Here is a 25,851-nt window from a genome sequence, read left to right as displayed (position 1 = left end):
ATTCCACAGAAAACCCACAGAGTTTTGTTGGGTTCATTACATGTCAACAAAGTGAAAGCACTAAGATGTAAGTGCTACCCTAGGAAAAAATCTAACATCAAGGCTTGCTGGTAGCCCCTCTCCTTTCCTACCCTAGACCACCTCATAGAGGAACATTTCCAAACACTGTATTTGTTAATACACAAAATGACACATTAGGGGGGGTTTCAGAAATGCATTTCAAAATGCCCAAGTTTTGTTTTTCGGGCAGGAAGTCTGCAAGCCAGGGGCCTCACTGCATTCCACACGCTGTGCAGTCTGACAGGCCTGAAAGGGTTCGGCTTTCATGGTGGACTTTCTGTACTGTCAACAGAACAACCAGCTCCCTGGGTCATGTGGAGTTCCACCCCCACCACAGCTTAACTGGACCTGATCTACTTACACTGCAGACCCGCAAACTAATGGGGATTCCTGCTATAGACATTTGATTTTCATCATTTTGCCCTTCTTCCTTAATTTTTTAAAACTGATAAGGAAGGGGTCTGGGGTTGAAATGAACCTGAGAAAAGTGTTGATGCTCATCATTTTACAACACTATCTCATTAATTCATAGCTCTGAATAGCATCAGAGAAACAGGGTCAGTCCCTTCTCGCTTTTAGTTTTTCCTTTCATTCTGTTACAAGGCAGGAGGATCTATCTGGACAAATATGAATGGAAGAAAAATAGACATGTCACGAGTTTGCACTGAAACTGTACCTATACATAAGAAAAAAAATTACTAAATTTCATTAGTCAATTTAAAATAACATATTGGGGGAGTTCCCATTGTGGCGCAGTGGAAACGAATCCAACTAGGAACCGTGAGGGTTCGGGTTCGATCCCTGGCCTTGCTCAGTGGGTTAAGGATCTGGCATTGCCGTGAGCTGTGGTGTTGGTCGGACACAGCTTGGATCTGGCGTTGCTATGGCTACGGTGTAGGCCAACAACTACAGCTCTGATTATACCCCTAGCCTGGGAACCTCCATATGCTGCTGGTGTGGCCCTAAAAGGACAAAAGACAAAAAAAATTTAAAAAAATTTTAAATGTCAAATTGGGAGTTCCCATCATGGCTCAGCAGTAACGACCCTGGTTAGTATCCATGAGGATTTGGGTTCGATCCCTAGCCTCAATCAGTGGGTTAAGAATCCGGGGTTGCCATGAGCTGTGGTCTAAGCCGCAGACGTGGCTCAGATCCCGAGTTGCTGTGGCTGTGGTGTAGGCAGGCACCTGCAGCTCCAATTCGATCCCTAGCCTGGGGTGTGGCCCTAAGAAGACTGAAATGAAATGAAATGAAATGAAATGAAATGTACTATTCACCTTAAAAAAAAATTGGTAAGTCAAATAATTATAGAACTCTTGGCTGACCTTTCGCAAGAAGTATTCATAGAGGGATTTTTCAAATACTGTTTAAACCGGAGTTCAAAAGCCTGCCCTATGGTGCTTATGACGTCTTGGGCCATTCCGCTGCGGCATTCCAATATGTGGCAGGCTGCAGGAGGACATACCAAAAAAGTGACAATAAATTTTCAGTAAGAGAAGATTATATAAAGTCAAAATACTTCTAGACTATGAACTAGTAACGATAAAAGGAAGTAGGTTTACAAGCTATCTTCAGCTCTGAAATGACAGAAAGAATACTTCCTATTTCATATGTGTCAAAAAGAAGAAACATTCATGTTTGACAACCAAATACCTCAAAATACTTACAAATTTTGGTCTTAAGGCAGGTAGTTGAGGCCTACATTTTAACAGAGGTGGACTGATTTTGACTAATAGTGTGACTCAAGTTCAGTGTCAGCACCTGGATTCAATACAAAAGATGCTTAGGGCAGCAACCTGGAGGGAAGATGAGGTTTGCATCTTATCTTTGTACAACCTTTGTGGTATATACAGATGATTGAAAAAAGCATAACTTTCTAAACGTCCCCCGACAAAATGGGGAATGAGCCACTGGTGAAGATAGGGGCATTAGCATAGCCCCTCCTCTAGCTGGCCCCTCTCCCTGTCATTGCTGCTAGAAAGTAGTGACAGTACAGTAACCCCTGTCTTTGAAATCCTACTAAAAAACTGTCTCCAACAAGCATCTAAATCAGGAACTCGTGAAGATGACATTACCGGAAGATATTCAAATTTTGTTTTGTATTGCTGTTTTATGGCCATGCCCATTGTATGTGGAAGTACCCAGGGCAGAGATCAAACCGGAGCCACCGCAGCAACCAGAGCCAAAGCTGCGACAACGCCTAATCCTTAACCTGCTGTACCACGAGAGAATGCCCAGAGGATATTAATATTTTTATTAGACACTTCCTTTGAGAAGCAGTGAGTGGAAAGGGCTGGTTTTCACTAGCAAATTAAAGAAATTGTAGAGGGCAGCTGACAGAACATCACAAAGGAATTTGCAAATCTGCTGCTGCTGCATAAAAACCAAAGGTCATATTCAGGGACTATAAATTACTCTCCTCATCATATGGAGCATAAGTTGCCTTGGCTAGAGTATGGTACCATGCTTAGGCCTTACAATATGAAGATTTAATGGAATTTTAAGTTTCATAAGGATGGCTTAGAAAGAGTTGTAAGGATGACTTAAAGATAGAAACAATAAGTCTCAAGAGAAGATTTCTAAAAATTTATTGGTTTGTATAGCCTGAAGAATTGCAGGATGAGGAAAAGCAGAATAATGGTTCAATATATAAGCATATTATTTTTAAAAAAACCTATCAGATATTCTCTGAGAATAGGAAAGAGTGCACAGGGAATTAGAGTCAATCCCAAGGAAGCTATTGAACTGTGGAGCTGTGGAACCAACATGGGAATATTTTACTAAAAGGGACACCTAAGGAGAGGAGAGATCCCTGTCCAGGTGGAATCATTCAACTGTGCTGACTGGGAAGCATGATTTTAGCCTTTGTGTTGCCTTGGAAAGAATCCTGCATTTTTTGAAAGTAAAAAGCAATTCAATCACATCTAATCGAATTTGCAGAGCCAATAACAGTAGGTTAAGAGTCCCCTCTGTGGCTCAGCGGTAACGAACCTGACTAGTACCCATGAGGACAAGGGTTTGATCCCTGGCCTCACTCAGTGGGTTAAGAATCTGGCGTTGCTGTGAGCTGTGGTGTAAGTCGCAGGCACAGCTCAGATCCTATGTTCTGTGGCTGTGGTGTAGGCTGGCAGCTGTAGCTCTGATTCAACCCCTAGTGTGCAAACCTCCATATATGGCAGGTACAGCCCTAAAAAGCAAAAGAAAAAAACAAACACACAAACAAAACCCAGTAGTTGTAGTATAACCTACAATGACGTTTCCTCGCTTTATGTTGATAATCATCTCAAGGGATCTCAGATAATTCTCATATCAGAATTAGTTGGACATTTTTTAAAAGACTATATCTCTGAACTTTTGGAAGGGATGTCTGGTGGGGAAGGACAGGCAGAGCACTAAGGTGTCAAATCTCCAAGAGTTATTTATCATTTCTTATAAGTTTGTCCCTTTAAAGAAGCAACCTGGATCCTGAAACAGACTTAGGAGCTAATTATAATTTTGAAAATTCAGTTAAGAGTATCTATACATTTATATCCCTTTTACCAAAGAAATAATGCTTGGTCTGTCTTTGGACCATCATTGTATGTTGTCCCTTCTTTTCCTCTATACTAGTTTCACACAGTGACCAATGCACAGAAGGTATTTTAAAAACATGTTGAATAAATAAATGCCGGTTTCTCTGAATCACACCAATAACTCTGTGTTCATTTTTTTTTTTTTTTTTTTTTTTTGGCCACATCTGTAGCATATGGAAGTTTCTGGGCCAAGGACTGAAAATCTGAGCTGCAGCTGCAACCTATGCCATAGCTGCAGCAACACCAAATCCTTAACCCACTGCTCCAGGCCAAGGATTGAATTCCCACCTAAACAGCAACCCAAGTGGGTCCTCAACCCACTGGGGAACCCACAGCAGGAACTCACTGTCTTCAATTTTGCTGAAGTGAGACCCACAGGGAGCACCCATGATGGGGTAGGTTCTCACAACCACTAAGAGGTCCAAATAACTGCTTGGGTTGTTTGTGGAAATGGTTTCCTTCTTGGTCCAGCCTCATATCCTTAAACCTACAAAGCAGCCTTGGAGATGTGTCGCTGGTGGAGCCAAAAGAGTTGTGTTACATTACGATCAGAAAAGGTAATTCACTTGAGTTATTTTTTTTCAGCTCATAAATTCCTGGTCTAATTAAAACGGAAGTCAAGACCAGAAATCATACCAAAATGGAAACAATTTTTATAATTTCATTTCCTCTTAGGATCAAGGAGATGTCTTGATATTAACATTGAAAAGATAATGAGAGGCAGGAAATTCAAACATAATAAAGAAATAAATAAGAAAAACCAAAGTGTACCTCCCATGAGAGACACGAGAAAACTAAGACGTCTGAAAGAGCTCTGTAACAATCCAAGTTCAAGTTCCAATTATGCCACAATTGACATGAATAAGGCAACTCTACAGTAAAGTCCTCACCTCCCAAGACAGAGCCCTGCATGATGTGTGAAGTCCCTTCTTGCTTTCAAGAAACCCTACCCTTCCTCAGTTGCAGCAGCTTAAAGCCTGTGAAGAGCAAGGCAAGGCACCTGGGCACACAGGAATGAATTAGTGAGTCAACCAAACCCACCAAATGTCCTCTACAACTGCTCACCTACTTCTAAAGTGTTCTATTTCTCTCAGCTTTTCTGATGCTGGTACTGGAGGTTTTGGTCCTGTTCCTGGGCTGATGCTATCAATAAAGTTTTCTGCTTTGCTTTATTACTGTCGTATTACCTTTTTTGGATTAAACAGGAAGAGAAAGGAAAAACAGTGGTGCCCACCTCCGTGAAACAACTGGACAAGAAACCTGACCTACGCAGGTGTCCTATTCAGCTTCACCACCTTCAAGGAACACGTGCATTTTTGTGGTGCTCTCACTGTCATTCACAAGGGTCTCTTTGAAAAGGCTCTTTGTTTTTTTTTAGATTGGTCATGGGCCAGAATAAGAACAGGCTTTGAATCACATACAAATATGTCCATTTCCCAGTGCCAGACCCATCTCAAAAAGCTCAGATAAGCACCAGCTTGGCCAAACACTGCCCAATCTTTAGCTAATGGGAAGGAAGAAAGACAAGCATATAAAAAGTCCCAATTCCCAAAAAAGAAATTGACTTTCCAATGACATGACAATTTTGCTTTGATCTTCAGGTCTGGACTCAGACACAGACCTGGGTTCTTTTCATTCTGCCTTGTAGCCAAAGAGACCCACACTAGTTTTGTGTATCAGGTACAATATTAAGTAGAATTTAAAAGAATCTTAGATTCATATTCTTCTGTCTTTTTCCATTTGGCTTCCTAATTGGCTAGTCTCGGACAAGAAGCTGAGAACAATTCGTAGATAATAACAAGCCCTTCTTTATTGTTTTATATTTGTTTTAAGTAGATCAGCTTTGTTGTTGTTATTGTTCTTTTGTTTTTGTTTCTGGTTTTTATTTTTCGTTAGAAAATTAGAAATTCAAAAGTGCAGATTCTCAGGTCAACCACCAGATGGTGCTGTGGGATTGAAGCACAGAGTCTACCACTGCTTAGGGGGAAACCAGCCTGAAGAAGCTAGCCAGCAGTTAGTTCACAGTTAACCAATGTCACTAGGATGCCAGTGCATGTATTTCATAACCATAAAAACACTTTTACTGGAACTTACCTTTTCAACAGAAAAGGCCTTTTATAAAATGAAGAGTTCACTAAAAGTTCCCAGAGAAGATGGAAAGAGCAGCACCTCCACCGACCTGAACACACTGATGCAAAAAGTGAATCAAGCAGACAGGAGAGAGTGGGAGCATTCAGGCTCATCAGCATGAAGCCTGGGCTCCCCTGCCTGTCAGCCAATGACGTGGTGCTTCCCAAGGTGACCAATGGCATTTTCCACCTACATCCCCTTAACTCCTCTTCAGTCTGAGACATTCCCGGGTATCTTCTTCCAGAGAAACTTGCTCTTCCTCATGTCTTAGTTTTCTCCCATACCCTGAGACCCTCAGCCCTCTTCTTTCTGGGTTCCTCCTTCAGTGATCTCACTCACCCTTAGGGCTAAGAAGCTGCAGTTTTTTTGAGTCTGCACCAGAAGGCGAGTATCTCTCCCCAGCCCCCATCCACCCCTTGGCTTCTCTTTACTGAACATTTTCCCCTGGATGAACCAAACTCACCAGGCAATTTATAACACTGTCTTTCTGGTTTCGCTACTTATTGTATTTATTCAAGGATTTAGAACATTCTTTTCCTTTTACAAATGTAGTAAATATTCATTACAGAAGTTTCAGAAAATAGACTCTAAAAAATAAAAATTACCTAAGTCCCACTATCAAAGAAAGAGTACATACTATTAACATTTTGGCATGTGTTTTTCCAGTCTTTTTTCCAAAAAATTACCTGAGATCCTACTATACATATTGTTTCTTTCTCTCTCTCTCTCTTTTTTTTTTTTTTGGCTGCACCTATGACATACAAAAATTTCCAGGCCAGGGTTCAGACTCATGCCACAGCAGTGATCTGAGCCACAGCAGTGACAATGCTGGATCCTTAACCTGCTAGGCCACCAGGGAACTGCTACACATTGTTTCATAATCTGCTTTTTGCTTTTTGCATTTAATAACACTGTGAGTATTTTCCCCATGTCATTATTTACTCTTCTATAACACTAGTTTAATTGCTGAATGGTAGTACAGGCTATGGATTCATTTAAATAATTTGATACTTATGAATATTTAATTAACTTTCTTCTTCCTATTATATAAATAACATATGACAGTGATTTTTATTGCTCAATCCTCATGCACGTTCTGCTGCCTTAGAAGTAAAATTGCTGGCTCAGAAGTGTTTACATTTTTTAAAGTTTTGATGCAAATTGTCAAACTGCTCTCTAAAACATTTGGATCTACACACCTACCAGCAGGGTTCAAGTTATTACTACACTAAACCATATTTTACCTTTTACCACTGTTGGAAATTTAAAGACAAAATATGATCTCTAATTTTAATTTGTTTTTCACTGATCACTAGTTAAGGTAAAACTTTTTTTAATGTTTCTTGGTGACTTGTAATCTTCTTTTATGATTGTAAGCTCCAGGCCTGAGTGAGTCCAGGTGCTTACAGACTGGATGAGTTTAGTAAAATCACCTTTTTTCAATACTAGCATTTGCTTCTATTAAAAGGGAGTAACACTAGTTAAGCACTGGGTTAAGAATTCAACCGCAGTGGCTTGGGTCACCAGGGTGACATGGGTTTGACCTTTGGCTCAGCCCAGTGGATTAAAGGATTCAGTGTTGCCGCAGCTGCAGTGTAGGTCACAGTTGTGGTTCTGATTCAATCCCTGGCCCTGGAACTTCCATATGCTACAAGTTTGGCGATAAAAGTAAAAAACAAAACAAAAAAAGGAGTAAGATAAATTAATACCAACTTCACAGGATAGTTGTAAGGATGAAATGAGATAATGCAGACTAAATATTCCTGACAAAGCCTGACATGTGACCAGCATGCAATAAATAACTTCTGGTTCTTATTTCTCTACTGGGTTGTATGTTTTTCCTGTTTATAAAAAACCCCTGTTTCTCATCACTCTAAATCACTCCACACAATAATAACATTGGTTGTCATTTATTGTATACTTACTATGAGCCAGGCATTGAGATATATGTATTGCATATATATCTCATTAAATCCTCAGGATCACCTGATTTCTATTTCTTTTTTTTTTTCTTTTCTTTTTTTTTTTTTTTTTTGTCTTTTTAGGGCTGCATCTTTGGCATTGGAACCTCCTGGCCTAGGGGTCTAACCAGAGTTGTAGCTGCCAGCCTAAACCACAGCAACAGCAATGCCCAAGAAAATGACCCTATGTTTCTAAGTCATCTAACAACTAGACTGACCTGCTTCCCTGAAGAAGAAAGAAAGATGAGACAAGAGAGGCTTCCCCTGTAGTGTCTCAGAGTCCTCCCAACAATACCTGCACGTAGATGTTATCACTCCCACTTAAAGAAACTGAGGTGCAGGATGGGAAACAACTCAGCTGAGGTCTCCGGTGAGATGGGGGAAGAATTATGATCTCCACCCACTCTAACTCCTCCATCTTTCTTACTTCCTCTCCACAGGCTGGGGACTAAAGAAGGAAAACACTGAAGTCTCCACCTGAACTGTTTCTGAGTCTGCTCTCTTCTGAACTTTCACATTCCGTTCAGGAGCTCAGTCAACATTTCTCATAAATGCCTTTGCAGATTCCTTGCTGTGATCTCTGTGGGTCCCCTGAAGCATATTAGTGCTGATGAACTACTCAGGCCCCAGAACAGGAGATTTCAAAGTGAATGAGTTGCTTCATAAATTTCTCTGCCTCTCTTAGTTCATCGAAGCAAGTGGGGAACTTTGCCCAGACTGTGGGTCTTGCTGGGCCATTACCCTCAACAGCCAGCTTTCATCTCTGCACTCCTCCCACAGCTTACCGAAGGGTCATGACATGCTTGAGATGTTCAGTGACTGATGGCAAAGTTACTAAACATCTAGATTGCCTGATCTCTTTGTTCTTCCTTTTATCCTGTCCCTTCCAGGTTGAGATGAAGGCCTTTGTTGCCAGAGGCCTTTCCCAAAATAGCATACAGTCATTCTTTAGGGAAGCTTGGGATTGATTAAAAGAGGCTGCTCTCTGGCATCCTTTGCTGTGCTCCACACCTACTCCTCCTCCCCTTCACTAGTTCCTACCTCTCCTACCCACTCTCTGACCAATATCCATTCTTCATTATGTAGTTATTAGAGTATATTTTAATGGAGTATTGCATAACATTGGTCACCTGTTTCCTCTTTCCATCTCATCGAGACACGTTCTCTTGGCCAGTGTTTACTAAGCATCTACTATGTTCCAGGTCCTATGCCAGTACATAGTTTCATTTCTGATGATCACAATAGCTTTCCTGCCTTATATTTTTCTCTGAATCTATCTACTTCACCTGCTGTCAATACAACCTTCCTAGATCTCTGCTTCGTAAACAGCTTTCTCCATCCATCTGCCCACAGGATGGAGTCCATACTTATTAGCTCTCCCCTATGTGCCCTGTAGATGCTTTTTTGACTTTTTCCCTCTCCATAGACAATCTCTTCTAGTAAGAGTGTTTTATTCATTTGCTTCCAGTATGCCATGCACATTTCTACCTCTGTGTCCTATGGCTCTCCGAATTTCCAAATTCCACTCCACGTGTACTTCATAAGTGTTTGAGGTAAAAAACATGTTACCCCTGGGATGACAGACGATGCTGCCCAACTCACAGGCTCTGGTTAAGGAGGAGAAGCAACCTAACATTCATTCCTAAGAGAAGTCTCAATGTCACAGAGTCAGGGATGAGAAACAACACTAAGAATGTCTGTCTATAGAGGTCCAATGACCTCAGGCACTTCGCCCTTGATCGAAGGTGTGGCTTAAAGGTGAGTATCTTGGGCAACCTTGCCAAATCCTGGGATGAGAGAGCTAATCAATGCATTCTTCCATTCACTCAGTTATTCGACAAAAATAGTTACTGAGCATCTCCCATGTGTAAGACATTGTGATGGGTGTTTGGGAAACAACAATGAATAAGATAAACAGGTTCCTGACCTCCTGGAGCTTTTAGTAGAAAGGACAGACGCTAAATACATCAATAAAGTAACAAAAACATGGGATAAGTGTCAATAGAAGAGAAATGAAATGTTATAACACAGCAGGGTGGGGTATAGTACTGGAGATGATAGGCTACCAGTCAAAGAAGGTCTCTCTGAAGAAGAGACATTTAAACTGAGATCCAAGAGATGAGAAAGAGGCACACACTCAAAGTGACGTGCCAGGCTCTTGAACAGCAAGTGCACAAGTTCAATACATTTAAACACACACACATTAATGTCCGCACGTGTGCACACATACACCAAGGCCATGCAGACCAACAACCTCACTGGTTTGGGTCTTATGTGTAATTCATTTGTCCACTGGAGATGTGTCAGCCAGCCCCATCTATCATAACCAAAACGTCTTCTCTTTTATTTATACAAATAGATGATAAGCTCTTTGGTTTATGGGTCCCTCAAATGACTGGGATTTAAATCCCACATATATATTTTCTCTACTTTGCTCTACTAGCAGAGCTATTTCTTTCAAACTCGAATTTACACAGTATTTCAAGATCCCCAATATAGCACTCTAGTGATCCTTGTCATACTGTATACTAAAAATAATTGCTTGTTACTTTTTAAAAGTGGTATATAGCACTTTTATATAGCTCTTAAGAAAATCTAGAAGTTGCTTTCCATACCTCGTTGATTAACTGGATCTTTAGCTACGTAGGCAACATAGTCTGTAGTATCCTATAAAAAAAGGGAAAAATGTTTGCATTTAAAATGAATGGAGTGTCCTGTTGAAAGAGAAGAGTACATTTAGGACATGATACTCAGGCAAAGACTTCCACTAAAGTTTATGTTTAAAGAGAAAAGAGGAGTTCCTGTCATGGCTCAGAAGAAATGAGTCTGACTACATCCATGAGAACACAGGTTTGATCCCTGGCCTCGTTCAGTGGGTTAAGGATCTGGCATTGCTGTGAGCTGTGGTGTAGGTTGCAGAAATGGCTCGAATCTGGCATTGCTGTGGCTGTGGTGTAGGATGGCAGCTACAGCTCTGATTCGACCCCTAGCTTAGGAACCTCCATATGTCACCGGTGTGGCCCTAGAAAGACAAATAAATAAATAAATAAAGAGAAAAGGAAAGCATCCTAGGAGGGAATATAAACAAATATACACTATATATTTAGCAACTGTGGAGTCCACGTTCTCTGTTCCTTGGGGAGAGAATTTGAAAATTAAAAATTTAGAGGCAAACTATGAATAAAAGAGAATGCAGGTAGGGAATATGTTAGGACAAATATATTCTTTTTTAAAAATGGTAAGGGATTATAATGCTCTTCTGTGTCAAAAGTTGAAACAACAGGGGTTCTGCAGTCACAACAGTGCCATAAACTGGGACGTGGTACCATGGTTTCCTAGTTGTCCAATACCACATACATCAGAAAATAAGGTGATAAAAGAGACATGGATTTTGTGGCTGTTAGCTTGCTTAAGGGTAGTGAAATTTGACTTAAAGAATAATAAAGCAAAAATACAAGGCATATATTTGATCAATAGGTAGAAAGGATAGATTGTTTTTGAAAAAGAGAACCCATAAAAAAAACCTAAGGAGTTCAAAAAAAGGAGATGTGCTGCTGACTTCATAAAAACCAACAAACAAAAAGCTACTTGGTAATTCTGACTTTTACTGAAAAGAGTACGGTGATGAATGATAAGATTTTAATATTTAAAGATGCTTTTTGTTATCTTAGTTCTCAGGGAAAAAAATACACACAATGTCATTTGCAGATTAGAAGGGTGACTCTCTAGAGGGAAGATGCAATCAACTGGCAGGAAATAAAAGCCCATGTTTGTAATACCCTCAAGGACAATCACTTAATAACCCACAATGAATCACACAGGAAGCGGATCTCAGGGTCAGCATAACTTGTCTGCAGTTATTTTAAAAAATAACAGACACCTAAGTAAATCTCTCTTATGCAAAAAGATAAAAGATTTAAGGAGTTCCCGTCGTGGCGCAGTGGTTAACGAATCCGACTAGGAACCATGAGGTTGCGGGTTCGGTCCCTGCCCTTGCTCAGTTGGTCAAGGTTTCATCATTGCCGTGAGCTGTGGTGTAGGTCACAGACGCGGCTCGGATCCTGCGTTGCTGTGGCTCTGGCGCAGGCCGGTGGCTACAGCTCCGATTGGACCCCTAGCCTGGGAACCTCCATATGCTGCGGGAGCGGCCCAAGAAATAGCAAAAAAAGACAAAAAAAAAAAAAAAAAAGATAAAAGATTTAAAGTATCTTGTGAATAAATAAGGACATATATATGAGCCTTACATTATACAATCTAGAAGCAAAGCCACCATTGCAGAAGACTTGGCTGCTAATTTTGAAGGTAAAAAGATGGTGTGATTCCAGCAGTGCTAGCGGCTATATTAGTTGATGGGAAAGAAATGGTGGGACCACTCCAGACCTCATTTTCCTCATCTTCAAAAGAGTCTCCAACATTCTTATAGTCCTAAAATTCGATAACTAGAAATATCCAGGAGAATTTAGAGAATGTTAAAAAGGAAAGCACAAATAGTGGGGAGGGGTACAAGAAATGTGTTTAATTTTGAAATAATCATAAGGCATTCTTGAGATGCAGAAATCATATATAGACATAGAAGCATTACCAAGAAGGAAAAGAGAGAACTGTTTTGGAGAAGAGAGTCAAAGCAAGGGTAAGTGAGGTCAATAGGTGAGGCGGAACACCCAGTATTTTTTAAACTCTGGAGAGAATATGGTAGAAACAAGGGTTCTTCAATGGGCCACAGAGAATTTCAGCTTCCTTCCCAGTTAGCTGTGATATTGTAAATTATCTCAATGAAATGTCCTAAGAAAATACTGGAGGTGGGATCAAGATAGCAGAAGAGTAATAAAATGTGGTGCGCACCTTCTCCCACAAACACATTAAAAAAAAATCCACACAGAACATCTACTGAATGCTGACAGAAGACCTTAAACCTCCAAAAAGGGCAAGAAACCTTCCACATAACTGTGTAGAGCAAAAGGGAAAAAAGAGAGAGAGAAAGAAAGGAATTAGGACAAGACTAGCACTCCTGAAAGGGAGCTGTTGAAGAGGAAAGGAACCCACACCCTGGGAAGCCACCTAACAGATGAGATTAGCTGAGATGGACAGACCTCAAAGTTGCAGAGAAAAGTGCAGCAGCTGGACTGGGGAGGGCAAAGAAAGAGAGAGAACTGCTCAGACTATCAGTACTACGTCCCAGGGCACCATAGCCTGAGATACTCAGAAGGGTTCTGGGTGCTGAGACTCAAGCTCTGGAGGTCAGTTCAGGGGAATAAGACTAGGGTTGGCTGTGTGGAGACAGCCTGGGGCTAGGGAGCAGTGCACCAAAGGCTAGAGAGTGGAACACCATAGCCAAGGGAACCCAGAGTAGAAGCAAGGCACACTGTTGGGGAGGGAAAAAGGAGGAGGGGCAGACCATAGGAATATCTTTATCTGCACACATGTGGACTCTCAGAGGGCAGGGCTATGGATGGTGAGGCACCTTTTGCCCAAGGTATGGGGCCCTCCTTGTGTGGTCTACAGGTGGTGGGGGTAAACCACTGCAGTCATCTCAGACTTCAGAGGTGGGTATGGCCTGCCACCACTAGGGGTTCATAAACAGGTACCACCTATGGCCCTAGTCACCTCAGAGATTGGCACAGAGGAGGACACTGCAACTGAGCACCACCCATTGTTGCTCTCACTGCCCTGGGAACACACATGCCCTATCGCTGCCACTGCCAAACAATCAGGGTGCTGCATACACCTGCCTGAGGGTCACTGCCACATCCCAGTATCCTGCAACTAAGAGCAGTCTGCACCACCTTCCCATGGGTCCTTGCCACCATTAAGGGCCCAGAAACCAGGCACTGGCTACTAATCCTGCCCATTGCCTCCATCTCCCTGGAAGAACACAAAGCACCCTATCAAGGGGGTAACAGTCACCACACACCAAGGAAAGAGACAGCAAGCATCCAAACAAAAAGGAGCCCTCACATCAAAAATAAATAGTAAGCCCTCACAAAATACGCAGGGGCACTCTCACATATAAATAGCCCTCCAAGACTACAGTAGTTGTTTTCCCTAAACTCACAGAATAAGAAAAATAAAAGCCAAATGAAAATGCTCAGGAACCATTCCCAGTTAAAAGAACAGGAAAATTTCCCTGAAGGAGCAAACCATGAAAGAGACCTCTGCAGTCTAAGAGACACCAAGTTCCAAAAGGAGATATTAAAAATACTGAAGGAATTAAGAGCAAATATCAAGAAATTAGAACAGATACGAATAGTAATACAGATTATTTTATAAACAAACTATAAAACATGAGGAGGAGCCAAGAAAAATTAGAAAATTCATTTGCAGAGATGCAAGCTGAGTTAAAGGCACTGAACAACGGAATGAATAATACAGAGGAATGAATTAGAGACTTGGAAGACAGAATAATGGAAATCACCCAATCAGGACAGCAGACAGAAAACCAAATGAAAAAACATGAGATCAATATCAAAGATCAAAGGGATAATATAAAGCAGACAAATCCACACATAATAGGGATACCACAAGGAGAAGAAAAAGAAGAGATTGAAAATTTATTTGAAGGAGTTCCCATCATGGCTCAGTGGTTAACAAACCCAACAAATACCCATGAGGACATGGATTCAATCCCTGGCCTTGCTCAGTGGGTTAAGGATCCAGCGTTGCTGTGAGCTGTGGTGAAGGTCACAGACACAGTTCAGATCCCACATTACTGTGGCTGTGGCATAGGCCAGCAGCTACAGCCCCAATTTGATCCCCAGCCTGGGAACCTCCACATGCCACGGATATGGTCCTAAAAAGACACACACAAAAAGAAAGAAAGAAAGAAAGAAAGAAAGAAAGAAAGAAAGAAAGAAAGAAAGAAAGAAAGAAAATATATTTGAAGAAATTATCACCGAAAACTTTCCAAATCTAAAGGAAACAGATATCAAGATACAGGAAGTACGGATGGCCTTAAACAAGTTGAACCCAAGCAGGCCCACACCAAAACAAATTATAATAAAAATAGCAAAAGTTAAAGATAAAGAGAGGATTCTAAAGGCAGCAAGAGAAAAACAAAGAATTAATTATAAGGGAGTCACCATAAGGCTACCAGCTGATTTCTCTATAGAAACATTACAGGCCACAAGAGAGAGGCAAGATATAATCCACATGTCCATCGACAGATGATTGGATTCGGAAGATGTGGTATATATACACAATGGAATACTACTCAGCCATAAAAAAGGATGACATAATGCCATTTGCAGCAACATGGATGGAACTAGAGAATCTCATCCTGAGTGAAATGAGCCAGAAAGACAAAGACAAATACCATATGATATCACTTATAACTGGAATCTAATATCCAGCACAAATGAACATCTCCTCAGAAAAGAAAATCATGGACTTGGAGAAAAGACTTGTGGCTGCCTGATGGGAGGGGGAGGGAGTGGGAGGGATCGGGAGCTTGGGCTTATCAGACACAACTTAGAATAGATTTACAAGGAGATCCTGCTGAATAGCATTGAGAACTATGTCTAGATACTCATGTTGCAACAGAAGAAAGGGTGGGGGAAAAACTGTAATTGTAATGTATACATGTAAGGATAACCTGACCCCCTTGCTGTACAGTGGGAAAATAAAATAAAAAAAAAAAGTAAATAAATTCTTCTCCCAGAAAAAAAAAAAGATATAATCAAAGTACTAAAAGGGGAAAATTTGCAGCCTAGAATACTCTACCCAGCAAGAATATCATTTAAAATAGAAGGAGAGGGGCGTTCCCATCATGGTGAAGCAGAAACTAATCTGACTAGGAACCACGAGGTTGTGGGTTCAATCCCTGGCCTTGCTCAGTGGGTTAAGGTTCCAGTGTTGCCATTAGCTGTGGTGTAGGTCACAGACATGGCTCAGATCTGGCATTGCTGTGGCTCTGGCGTAGGCCAGCAGCAGCAGTTCTAATTAGACCCCTAGCCTGGGAACCTCCATATGGCCCTAAAAAGACAAAAAAATAAATAAATAGATACATAAAAATAAAATAAAATAGAAGGAGAAATAAAGGATTTCTCTAACAAACAAAAACTAAGAGTACAGCAATACTATTCCAAAAGAAATACTGAAAGGGCTCCTCTAAACAAAAAAGAAGTAAGAAGAAATAGCATGGAGGAAATCACAATTAGAAAATAATCACTTAAATAAGCCAATATACAGATTTAAAAGGAAAAAAATAAACCCTATTGTAAAAGCAACAATAAACACAAGGAACAGCAAAAGGATCAACATGAAGATGTTAAAAAAGGACATCTAAATCATAAAATGTGGGCAAGGAAAGTAAGAAAATCTAGACTCTTATTTCTAGAATGTGATTGAGCCTATATGACCATCAGGCTAAAGCAAGCAGATAGAGGAAAGGATTCACATACTTGAAAAACAGGACAATCGCAAATTAAAACCAAAAATACATTCACAAAAACTAAAAAGAAGAGGACACGAGCATAAAATAAAAGGAAATCATCCAACCAAAAAAAAAAAGAAAGGAACAAAGGAAAAACACAGAGTCAACTGGAAAGCAGGTTTAAATTGGCAATCAACACATATTCATCAATAACTACCTTAAATGTCAATGGACTGCATGCTCCAACCAAAAGACACAGAGTGGAAGAATGGATTAAAAAAAACAAGAGCCTACAATATGCTGCCTAAGAGACTCACTATAGGGCAAAAGACACATATAAATCGACAGTGAGGGAATTGAAAAAGACATTTTACTTGAAAGGAAAAGACAGGAAAGTGGGAGTTGCAATACTCATATCAGACAAAATAGACTTTAAAATGAAGGCCATAAAGAAAGACAGAGAAAAAATACTATTTAATGATAAAAAGATCTATTCAAGAAGAGGATATTACACTTATCAATATACATGCCCCTAATATAGGTGCACCCTAAAACACACAGCAAATACTAACAGAGGTAAAAAGAGAAGTTGATGGGTATACAGTAATAGTGGAAAACTTTAGCATCCCACTCACATCAATGCACAGATCTTCTAGACAGAAAATCAGTAAGGCAACAGAGGTCCTAAATGACACAATAAAAACTTAGATTTAATTGATATTTTCAAAACATAACCCCAAAATATCAGAATACACATTCTTTTCAAGTGCACATGGAATATTCTCTAAGACTGACTACATATTGGGACACAAAAACAACCTCAACATATTTAAGACTATAGAAATTATTTCAAGTATCTTCTCTGACCACAATGGCATGAAACTAGAAATCAACCACAGGAAAAGAAATGAGAAAATGACTACACGGAGACTAAACAACATACTACTAAAAACAAATGGGTCAATGAGGAAATAAAAAGGGAAATTTTAAAATGACTCAAAATAAATGATAATGAAAACACAACCATTCAAAATCTATGAGATGCCACAAAAGCAGTGCTTAGAGGGAAATTCATAGTGATACAGGCCTTCCTCAAAAAAGAAGAAATAGCTCAAATCGACAACTTAATCTACCACCTAAAAGAATTATAAGAAGAAGAACAAACAAAACCTTAAGTCAGCAGAAGGAAGGAAATCATAAAGATCAGAGAGGAAATCAATAAAATAAGAGATTCAAAAAAAAAAAACCAGAAAAGATCAATAAAACCAAAAGCTGGTTTTTTGAAAGGGTAAACAAAATTGACAAACCTCTGGCTAAACTCACCAAAAAAAGGAGAGAAAGAACTCAAACAAAATAAGAAATGGAAAAGGAAAAATCTCAATGGATACTGCAGAAATACAAAATACCATAAGAGAATACTATGAGCAATTATATGCCAACAAATTTGACAAGCTAGAAGAAATGGACAACTTTCTCGAGAAATACAGCCCTCCAAAACTCCAAAACTCAATCAAGAAGAAATGGATCAATTGAACAGACCGATCACTAGATACGCAATTGAAAATGTAATAAAAAACACTTCCCACAAACACAAGTCTAGGACCAGATGGCTTCACAGGAGAATTCTACCAAACATACAAAGTAGAACTTAAAGCCACCCTTCTTACACTTTTCCAAAAGATTGAAGAAGGAATAATCCCAAAGACGTTCATGAAGTCACCATCACCTTAATACCAAAACCGGACAAAGATACTACCAAAAAGGAAAATTGTAGGCCAATATCTTTGATGAATATTAGGTGCAAAAATCCTCAACAAAATTTTAGCCAACCAAATCCAACAGCATATAAAAAAGATCATAAACCATGAGCAAGTGGAATTCATACCAAGTTCACAAGGATGGTTCAACAAATGCAAATCAATCAATATCATACACCACATTAACAACAGAAAAGTCAAAATCCACATGATCATCTCAACAGATGCAGAAAGAGCATTTGACAAAATCCAACATCCATTCATGATAAAAAACTATTACCAAAGTGGGTATAGAGGCAACACAACTTAACATAATCAAAGCTGGTTATGACAAACCCACAGCAAATATAATACTCAATGGAGAAAAGCTGAAGACCTTCCCACTAAAATCTAGAACAAGACAAAGATGCCAACTCTCACCATTTTTATTCAACATAGTATTGAATAAAATAGCCACAGCAATCAGACAAACAAAAGAAATGAAAGACATCCAAATTGGAACATAAGAGGTAAAACTGTCACTGTATGCAGATGACATGATACTGTATGTAGAAAACCCTAAGGACTCCACACAAAAACTACTCGAACTGATCAACAAATTCAGCAAAGTAGCAGGACACAAGATTAACATTCAGAAATTGGTTTCATTTCCATATACTAACAATGAAATACTAGGAAAGGAATATAAAAATATAATACCTTTTAAAATCACACTCCCAAAAATTAAATACCTAGGAACAAATCTGACCAAGGAAGTGAAGGACTTATATGCTGAGAACCATAAAACATTAATCAAGGAAATTAAAGAGGATTCAAAGAAATGGAAAGATATCCCATGCTCATCAGTTGGAGGAATTAATACTGTAAAAATGGCCATACTACCCAAAGCAATCTACAGATTCAATGAAATACCTATCAAACTACCCATGACATTTTCCATAAACTAAAACAAATAATCCCAAAATTTATATGGAACTATTAAAGACTCAGAACTGCCACACAATCCTGAGGAACAAAAACCAAGCAGGAGCCATAACTCTCCCAGACCTCAGGCAATATTACAAAGATACAGTAATCAAGCAATGTGGTACTGATACCAAAATGGACATACAGACCCATGAAACAGAATGGAGAACCCAGAAATAAACCCAGACACCTGGGTCAATTAATCTTCGATAAAGGAGGCAAGAATATAAAATGGGGAAAAGACAGTCTCTTCAGCAAATGGTGCTGGGAAAATTGAACAGCTTCATGTAAATCAATGAACACACCCTCACTCCATGAAAAAGAAGAAAACAACCTCAAAATGGCTTAAAGACTGAAACATAAGACAAGACACCATAAAAATTTAGAAGAAAACATAGGCAAAACATTCTCTGACATCAACCTTACAAATGTTTTCTTAGGTAAGTCTACCAAAGCAATAGACATAAAAACAAAAATAAACCAGTGGAACCTAATCAAATCTACAACTTCTGCACAGCAAAAGAAATCATTAAAAAAAAGAGAGACAACTTAAGGAATAGGAGAAAATAGTTTCAAAAGACACAACTGTCAAGGGCTTAATCTCCAAAATCTACAAACAACTCATACAACTCAACAGCAAAAAAATCAACAACCCAATTGAAAAACGGGCAAAAGTCCTGAAGAGACATTTCTCCAAAGAAACACATACAGATGGCCAATGGGCAAATGAAAAAATGCTCAACTTCACTATTTATTAGAGAAATGCAAATCAAAACTACAATGAGGTATCACTTCACACCACCATTAGTAAGTCCACAAATAACAAATGCTGGAGAGGGTGTGGAGAAAAGGGAATCCTCCTACAATGTTGGTGGTAATTTAAATTGTACAACCACTATGGAAAACATTATGGAGATACCTCAGAAAACTAAATATAGAACTACCATATGATCCAGCAAATCCACTCCTGGGCATATATCCAGACAAAACCTTCACTGAAAAAGATACATGCACCCCTATGTTTATTGAAGCACTATTCACAATAGCCAAGACATGCAAACAACCTAAACGTCCACTGACAGATGAATCGATTAAGAAGATGTGGTATATATACACAATGGAATACTACTCAGCCATAAAAATGAACAAGATAATGCCATTTGTAGCAATATGGATGGAACTTGAGATTTTCAAACTAAGTGAAGCAAGTCAGAAAAAGAAAGACAAATACCATATGATATCACTTATATATGGAATCTAATATATGGCACAAATGAGTCTATCTATAAAACAGTGAAGTATGTCAGAAAGAAAAAGACAAACACCATATGATACCACTTATATCTGGAATTTAATATATGGTACAAATAAACCTGTCTACAGAGAAGAAACAAACTCACTTACATGGAGAACAGATTTGTGGTTGCCAAGAGAAAGGGGGAGAAAGTGGGATGGACTGGGAGTTTGGGGTTAGTAGACACAAACTGTTGCATTTGGTATGAATAACCATGAGATTCTGTTGTATAGCACAGGGAACTATATCTAATCACTTGTGATTGAACATTAGAATAATGTGAGAAAAAGAATGTATATATGTATAACTGGATCACTTTGCTATACAGCAGAAATTGACAGAACATTATAAATCAACCATAATAAAAAATTTTTTTTAAAAAAAGAAAGAAAACACTGGCATGTGTTAGCAATAACGGCGACAGTTACCTCTTATCATTCTGTGCCAGGCACTGGGCTAGCAGCTTACATGCCCCATTTCACTTAATTCTTATAAAAGGGTGAAGCAAGGGTAGTCATTCCCCATTTTACAGGTGAAGACTCTGAAGCTTAGAGAGTTTAAATAAATCGTGTCTACTTGACTCTGGAGAATGTCACTCCACCATCTTGCCTCTCTGACCTGAGGGAAAACCTTCATTTGGGACTAATGCCAATGCTTATAGGTGCTCTACTTTTCTATTTTAAACTAGCAGATTTTCTCCCCAGCTGCAGAGAGCAGAGGGGGTACTATTCAATTCAGCAGGTATAAATTTTTCCACAGTGCCTACAAATTCCTTATTGTTTGTTTCTGGTAGGGGTAGAGCTTTGGTTGGTTGAAAGAACTAAAGAAGGAAAGACACTGAAAAAGAACTAGGATTCTAGAGAACAGTGATGGACACAGGGCAAATGAGGATGTTTATATCAATTCTAAAAAGACAACAACACTTGAAACTTGAAAGGGGAAATTTAGGGCGAACGGTGAAAATTATTTTTCACATTACTCTTACAGAACTCATTATTTTTATTTTATTTATTTATTTATTTGGCCTCACTCCAGGCATGCAGAAGTTCCCGGGCCAGGGATCAAACCTGCACCATAGCATTAACTGCTAGATCACCAGAGAACTCCTGGAACTCATTATTTTAAATTGCTTAAGGAAAGTATTCAAGTTCCTTCATGGATATTCCAGCTATAATGGGTTAGGAAGAGATGTGATAGCGCTGGCCTTTTCAGGCTGGTAGTCGACTCTCTTAGCTACCATACATATCCCTTGGGATTGCTGCTGAGACCAGATTACAAGGCTGGATGGAGGGCGGATTCAGAGGAGGTACAGATATGGAGGGCTCATAGTAAGTTATACATAGATATTCAACTTGGTGAAAGATAGGGCCCCTAACCCCTGTGTTGTTTGAGCATCAGTTATACATTTGCAGGTACAAGAAAAATGTCACAGAGTTACCGAGGGGCAAAATCCTCCTCCTCCTGCTTCCTCAATTTAAATAGATTTGTTTCTTGGTGAGTCACAGGCTTCCTAGCTTCAGTGGCCCTCTCTCTCTGCTCAGGTCCAGAAGTGATGCAGATAGAGGTCAGGAAAGGACCTCCACTGTACAAGGAGGGCTTGGAGGGAGAGCACCTGCTCAGTCCCGAACAACTCACAGAAATGAGCACAACACGGCCTTTTGGGAGGGAGGGAGGAACTACAAGTTCTCTCTCCTGGTTGCTCATTTCAGGTTACACTTAGATTCTTTGGTTGACAGTCAGAATGGCAAACAGGGCTCTTCTCATATGACAAATCCAATTGATTAGCAGGATCTGGCTGGAATTCTGTGCTAAAAAAGGTTCTGAGGGAGGACTGTATGATATATTTGTGTTTTTTATGAGCTTGCTGTCATCTACAAGAAGCTTCTCAGATGATAACTCCATGGCTAATAATACAACTGAGTATTATTAGTTTATCTTCTAATCCAAATACTTGAAGAACCAGTACCAGGAAATATTTTGTCAAAAGCAAATTTTGATTACCTGCTACATGCAGCTATTTACAAACTATAATAAGATATTTGGGAAAATATGTCATGGCTAATATGTTTTATATGGAAGTTCTTTTAAGTCTCACATACAGAATTTTCATGAATTCATACTTACTGGATCCCCTCCAGAGGCAAATGAAATAGACTGCATATGATGATTTGCAATAATCTGGAAAACACAAACAAATTAAACATGTATAAGGCTATAAACTAATTACACCTAATTACCTACTGTGTAACAGTAATGTACATACATTTATTTGTTTTTTCTTTGCCTGCGCAGCATCCCTTTGGAAACCACTCCAGCCACGTTCCCTATTAATCTCATTTAAACCATGAGATCCCGGTGAGATTGATATACCCATCTCATTGGCCCTCTCCTTGCAGGTGGACACATGACCCAGGCTTAGCCAGTCAGAAAACACCATCCCCCCCTGGATACAGCAAAATCAATCAACATCTCTGGGGAAGAACTAAGATGAATAATAGGAGAAAATGCATCTCTCCTTGCCATTTAAGACCTTAGTATAAGCCCAAAAATACTAGGAGCTATCTTTTGCTAACACATGGGAAAAGGAAACTTTCCCTCTGGAGAACACCTGAGTTGAGAGTTAAAAACTGTAAAAAGTCAGGGGGGTAACATCTGTTTCATTACTTCAATCAAGACATTTTCCCTTCCCTTTATGTTTTTAGGTATTTTTTTTTCTATTTTACTTATTTTTACATAAGTTAGTTTGAATTGGGTTTCAGTCATCTGCCACAAAAAGTATTCTTACTAAGGGACTAACACGAAGATTTTCAATATGAAGGAAGACTATCCAAGTGAACTTCATTAGTTAGCCAAAAAGGGGGTGTCTCTTACTTGATTGATATTCTAGGTTTGCTTGTTTGGAAATCACAGTGTAAAGACCAACTTGCAGAGATGTATCTGTCATACTGTTTTGAAGGCTCATTAAAAGTTCCCCTATGGTACAGCGGGTTAAAGATCTAGCATTGCTGCAACTGTGGCACAGGCCACAATGGCAGCATGGGTTTGATCTCTGGCCTGGGAACTGCCACATGCCATGGATGCAGCCAAAAATAAATAAATTTTAAAAAGTAAAAGAAGAGAGTTTATTTTTTTCGTTTGTTTGTTTTTGTCTTTTTAGGGCTGCACCTGTGGCATATGGAGGTTCCAGGCTAGGGGTCCAATCAGAGCTGCAGCCGCCGGCCTACACCAGAGCTACAGCAACTTGGCATCTGAGTTGTGTCTGCGACCTTCACCACAGCTCACGGCAATGCCGGATCCTCAACCCACTGAACAAGGCCAGGGATGGAACCCACGTCCTCATAGATGCTAGTAAGGTTTGTTAACCACCGAGCCACGGCAGGAATTCCCAGAGAGTTCATCTTTAGAAAAACAAAACTTATGCACCAATTGGCTAATTCCGTCTTCAGATTTGCTTAACAGAATCTACTAAAGCTGCTAATATAAGATGACCAAGCAAGGGAGCTTATATAAGATGACCATCCCTGTGGTGCAGCAGAAATGAATTCGACTAGGAACTATGAGGTTGAGGGTTTGATCCTTGGCCTTCCTCAGTGGTTAAGGATCTGGCGTTGACGTGAGCTGTGGTGTAGGTCACAGACACGGCTCAGATCTGGCATGGCTGTGGCTGTGGTGCAGGCTGGCAGCTGTAGCTCTGATTTGACCCCTAGCCTGGGGCCCTCCATGTGCTGTGGGTGTGGCCCAAAAGGTTGTGTAAATACAAAAGAGCTTCTCAAGAAAGCTGATTATTGCCTCATTCATTATAACCCCAATGATGATCAAACAATGGATTACTACAGAGCAACAACATATTTCTTGGGCAAAAATAGCTAGGCACAAGATTGTATACTGCATAGTTAAACTAATAGAAAGTTCAAAAACAGGCAAAATTATTTCATTCTGGTTGAAATCAGGACAGTGGTGACTTTTGGGACAAAGGAAGAGAAAGGAAGTGGTTTTCTGGGATCCTGAAAATGGTGTTCCTTGATCTGAGTTGAAGTTACACAAATATGTTCATTTTGTGATAATCAAGATATACCATCATGATTTGTACACTTTTTTATATTTATGCTTTCTGTTACTTCTATTTCAGTTAAAGGTGATTAGTAAAAACAAAGTCAATATGCAAAGATCAATGTTATTCCATATATCAGCAATAGTCAATATTTGGGGAGGTACATTTTACAAGAGAACCAAAGTATAAAACTAATGAGAATCACATAAGACTTTTTGGAAAACTTCATTGAAGCATATAAGGAGGACCTGAGCAAGAAGAAAGACATATATCACCTTTATGGATGAAAGACAGTATTATAAATATGTCAATTCTCCCCCAAAACTAATCTATAAATTCCATGCATTCCAATGAAAATTCCACCAATGTCATTCAGGGAACTTTTCAAACTACTTGTAAAATTCACATGAAAGAATAAATGTGCAAAAAGATCTGAGGCAGTGTTTTAAAGAACAAAGAGATAAGATTTTCCTCATTAGCAAGACATAAAACTATAGAAATTCATTAGTGTGCAAAGTCTAAAAACAGATTCACACTTTTGTGGTCTTTTAGTCTATGATAAATGTGGCACCAAAGAGCAGAAAAAAGGACAAATGGTTAAATTAGTGCAGTTAGCTGAATTAGCTACATACATGGAAAACATATATAAATAAAGCCTATCCTCATATTATTTATATAAATAAATGTTTGATCCATAAAGGATTTATACAAAGGTCTTTTGTTAGAAGACAGATAAAAGATTATGCTTATGACCTTTGAGATAGGTAAATAGAAAGAAATAAGACATACAGGAAAGAAATCCTTAAATTTGATTACATGAAAATTCACTTTTAAACTTTTATGTAAGAAAAGAGCCCTGAGAATATAAACTGGTACAACCACTATGGAATACAGCATGGAGGTTCCTCAAAAAACTAAAATTAAAACTAATATATGACCCAGTAATCCCACTCCTGGGCAACATGCTTCCCAATGTTCATAGCGGAACTATTCACAATAGCCAAGACATGAAAGCAACCTAGATGTCTACTGCCAGATGAATGAATAAAGATACAATAGAATATTACTCAGATATAAAAAAGAATGAAATAATGCCATTTGCAGCAACGTGGATGATACTAGAGATTATCATACAGAGGTAAGTTAGACAGAGAAAGACAAACATATGATATCACTTATATATATGAACTCTAAAAAAATGATAAAAAATGAGCTTATTTACAAAACAGAAACAAACTCACAGACTTCGAAAACAGTTATAGTTACCAAAGGGGAAAGATGGGGGGAGGGATGGATTGGTGGTTTGGGATTGGCATATGGACACAATTGTATATGAAATGGATGGTCACTGGAGACCTGCTGTATAGCACAGGGAACTCTACTCAATATTCTGTGATAACCTATATGGGAAAAGAATCTGAAAAAGAAAGGATATGTTTATATGTACAATTGAACCACTGTGCTATACAGCAGAAATTAACACAACATTATATATCAACTATGCTTCAATAAAACATTTTTTAAAAGACCCTTGAAACAAGAAACAAGAGGCAGGGAGAAAATGTTTGCAACATGTGAAACAAAGTATTCATACACTCAGTTTATAAGAAATTCCTACATCAATAAGAAAAATAAACAAACCTAAAATAAGACCATTTAATTTTCAGAAGTAATACATAGGTTCACTAAACA

General features: G+C 39.1%; 1 protein-coding gene across 4 annotated transcripts in view; it reads right to left on the bottom strand.

Moving 5' to 3' along the window:
• SHC4 (SHC adaptor protein 4) overlaps positions 1-25,851 on the bottom strand; it is a 146,613-nt gene that overhangs the window by 32,170 nt on the left and 88,592 nt on the right. For 3 of the 4 annotated variants that reach the window (XM_003121520.5, XM_013993029.3, XM_084970692.1), the window contains exons 5-7: positions 22,233-22,286; positions 10,339-10,390; positions 1,386-1,509 (exon numbers count right to left, since the gene is read on the bottom strand). In XM_003121520.5, coding sequence (XP_003121568.1) covers positions 1,386-1,509; positions 10,339-10,390; positions 22,233-22,286 — 230 coding nt within the window. Of the gene's footprint in view, positions 1-1,385; positions 1,510-1,670; positions 1,822-10,338; positions 10,391-22,232; positions 22,287-25,851 lie in introns of those variants that run through there. The other variant, XM_084970697.1, reaches the window with a different exon arrangement.

The sequence above is a fragment of the Sus scrofa genome, chromosome 1 (genome assembly GCF_054392235.1).
Source record: "Sus scrofa isolate SSC_HxYL_T2T_F1_AM1 chromosome 1, Sscrofa_HxYL_maternal_Yorkshire_Landrace_v2.0, whole genome shotgun sequence".
NCBI lineage: Eukaryota > Metazoa > Chordata > Mammalia > Artiodactyla > Suidae > Sus > Sus scrofa.
The sequence above is the reverse complement of the archived record's forward strand: the minus strand, read 5'-3'. Positions and strand labels throughout refer to the sequence as shown.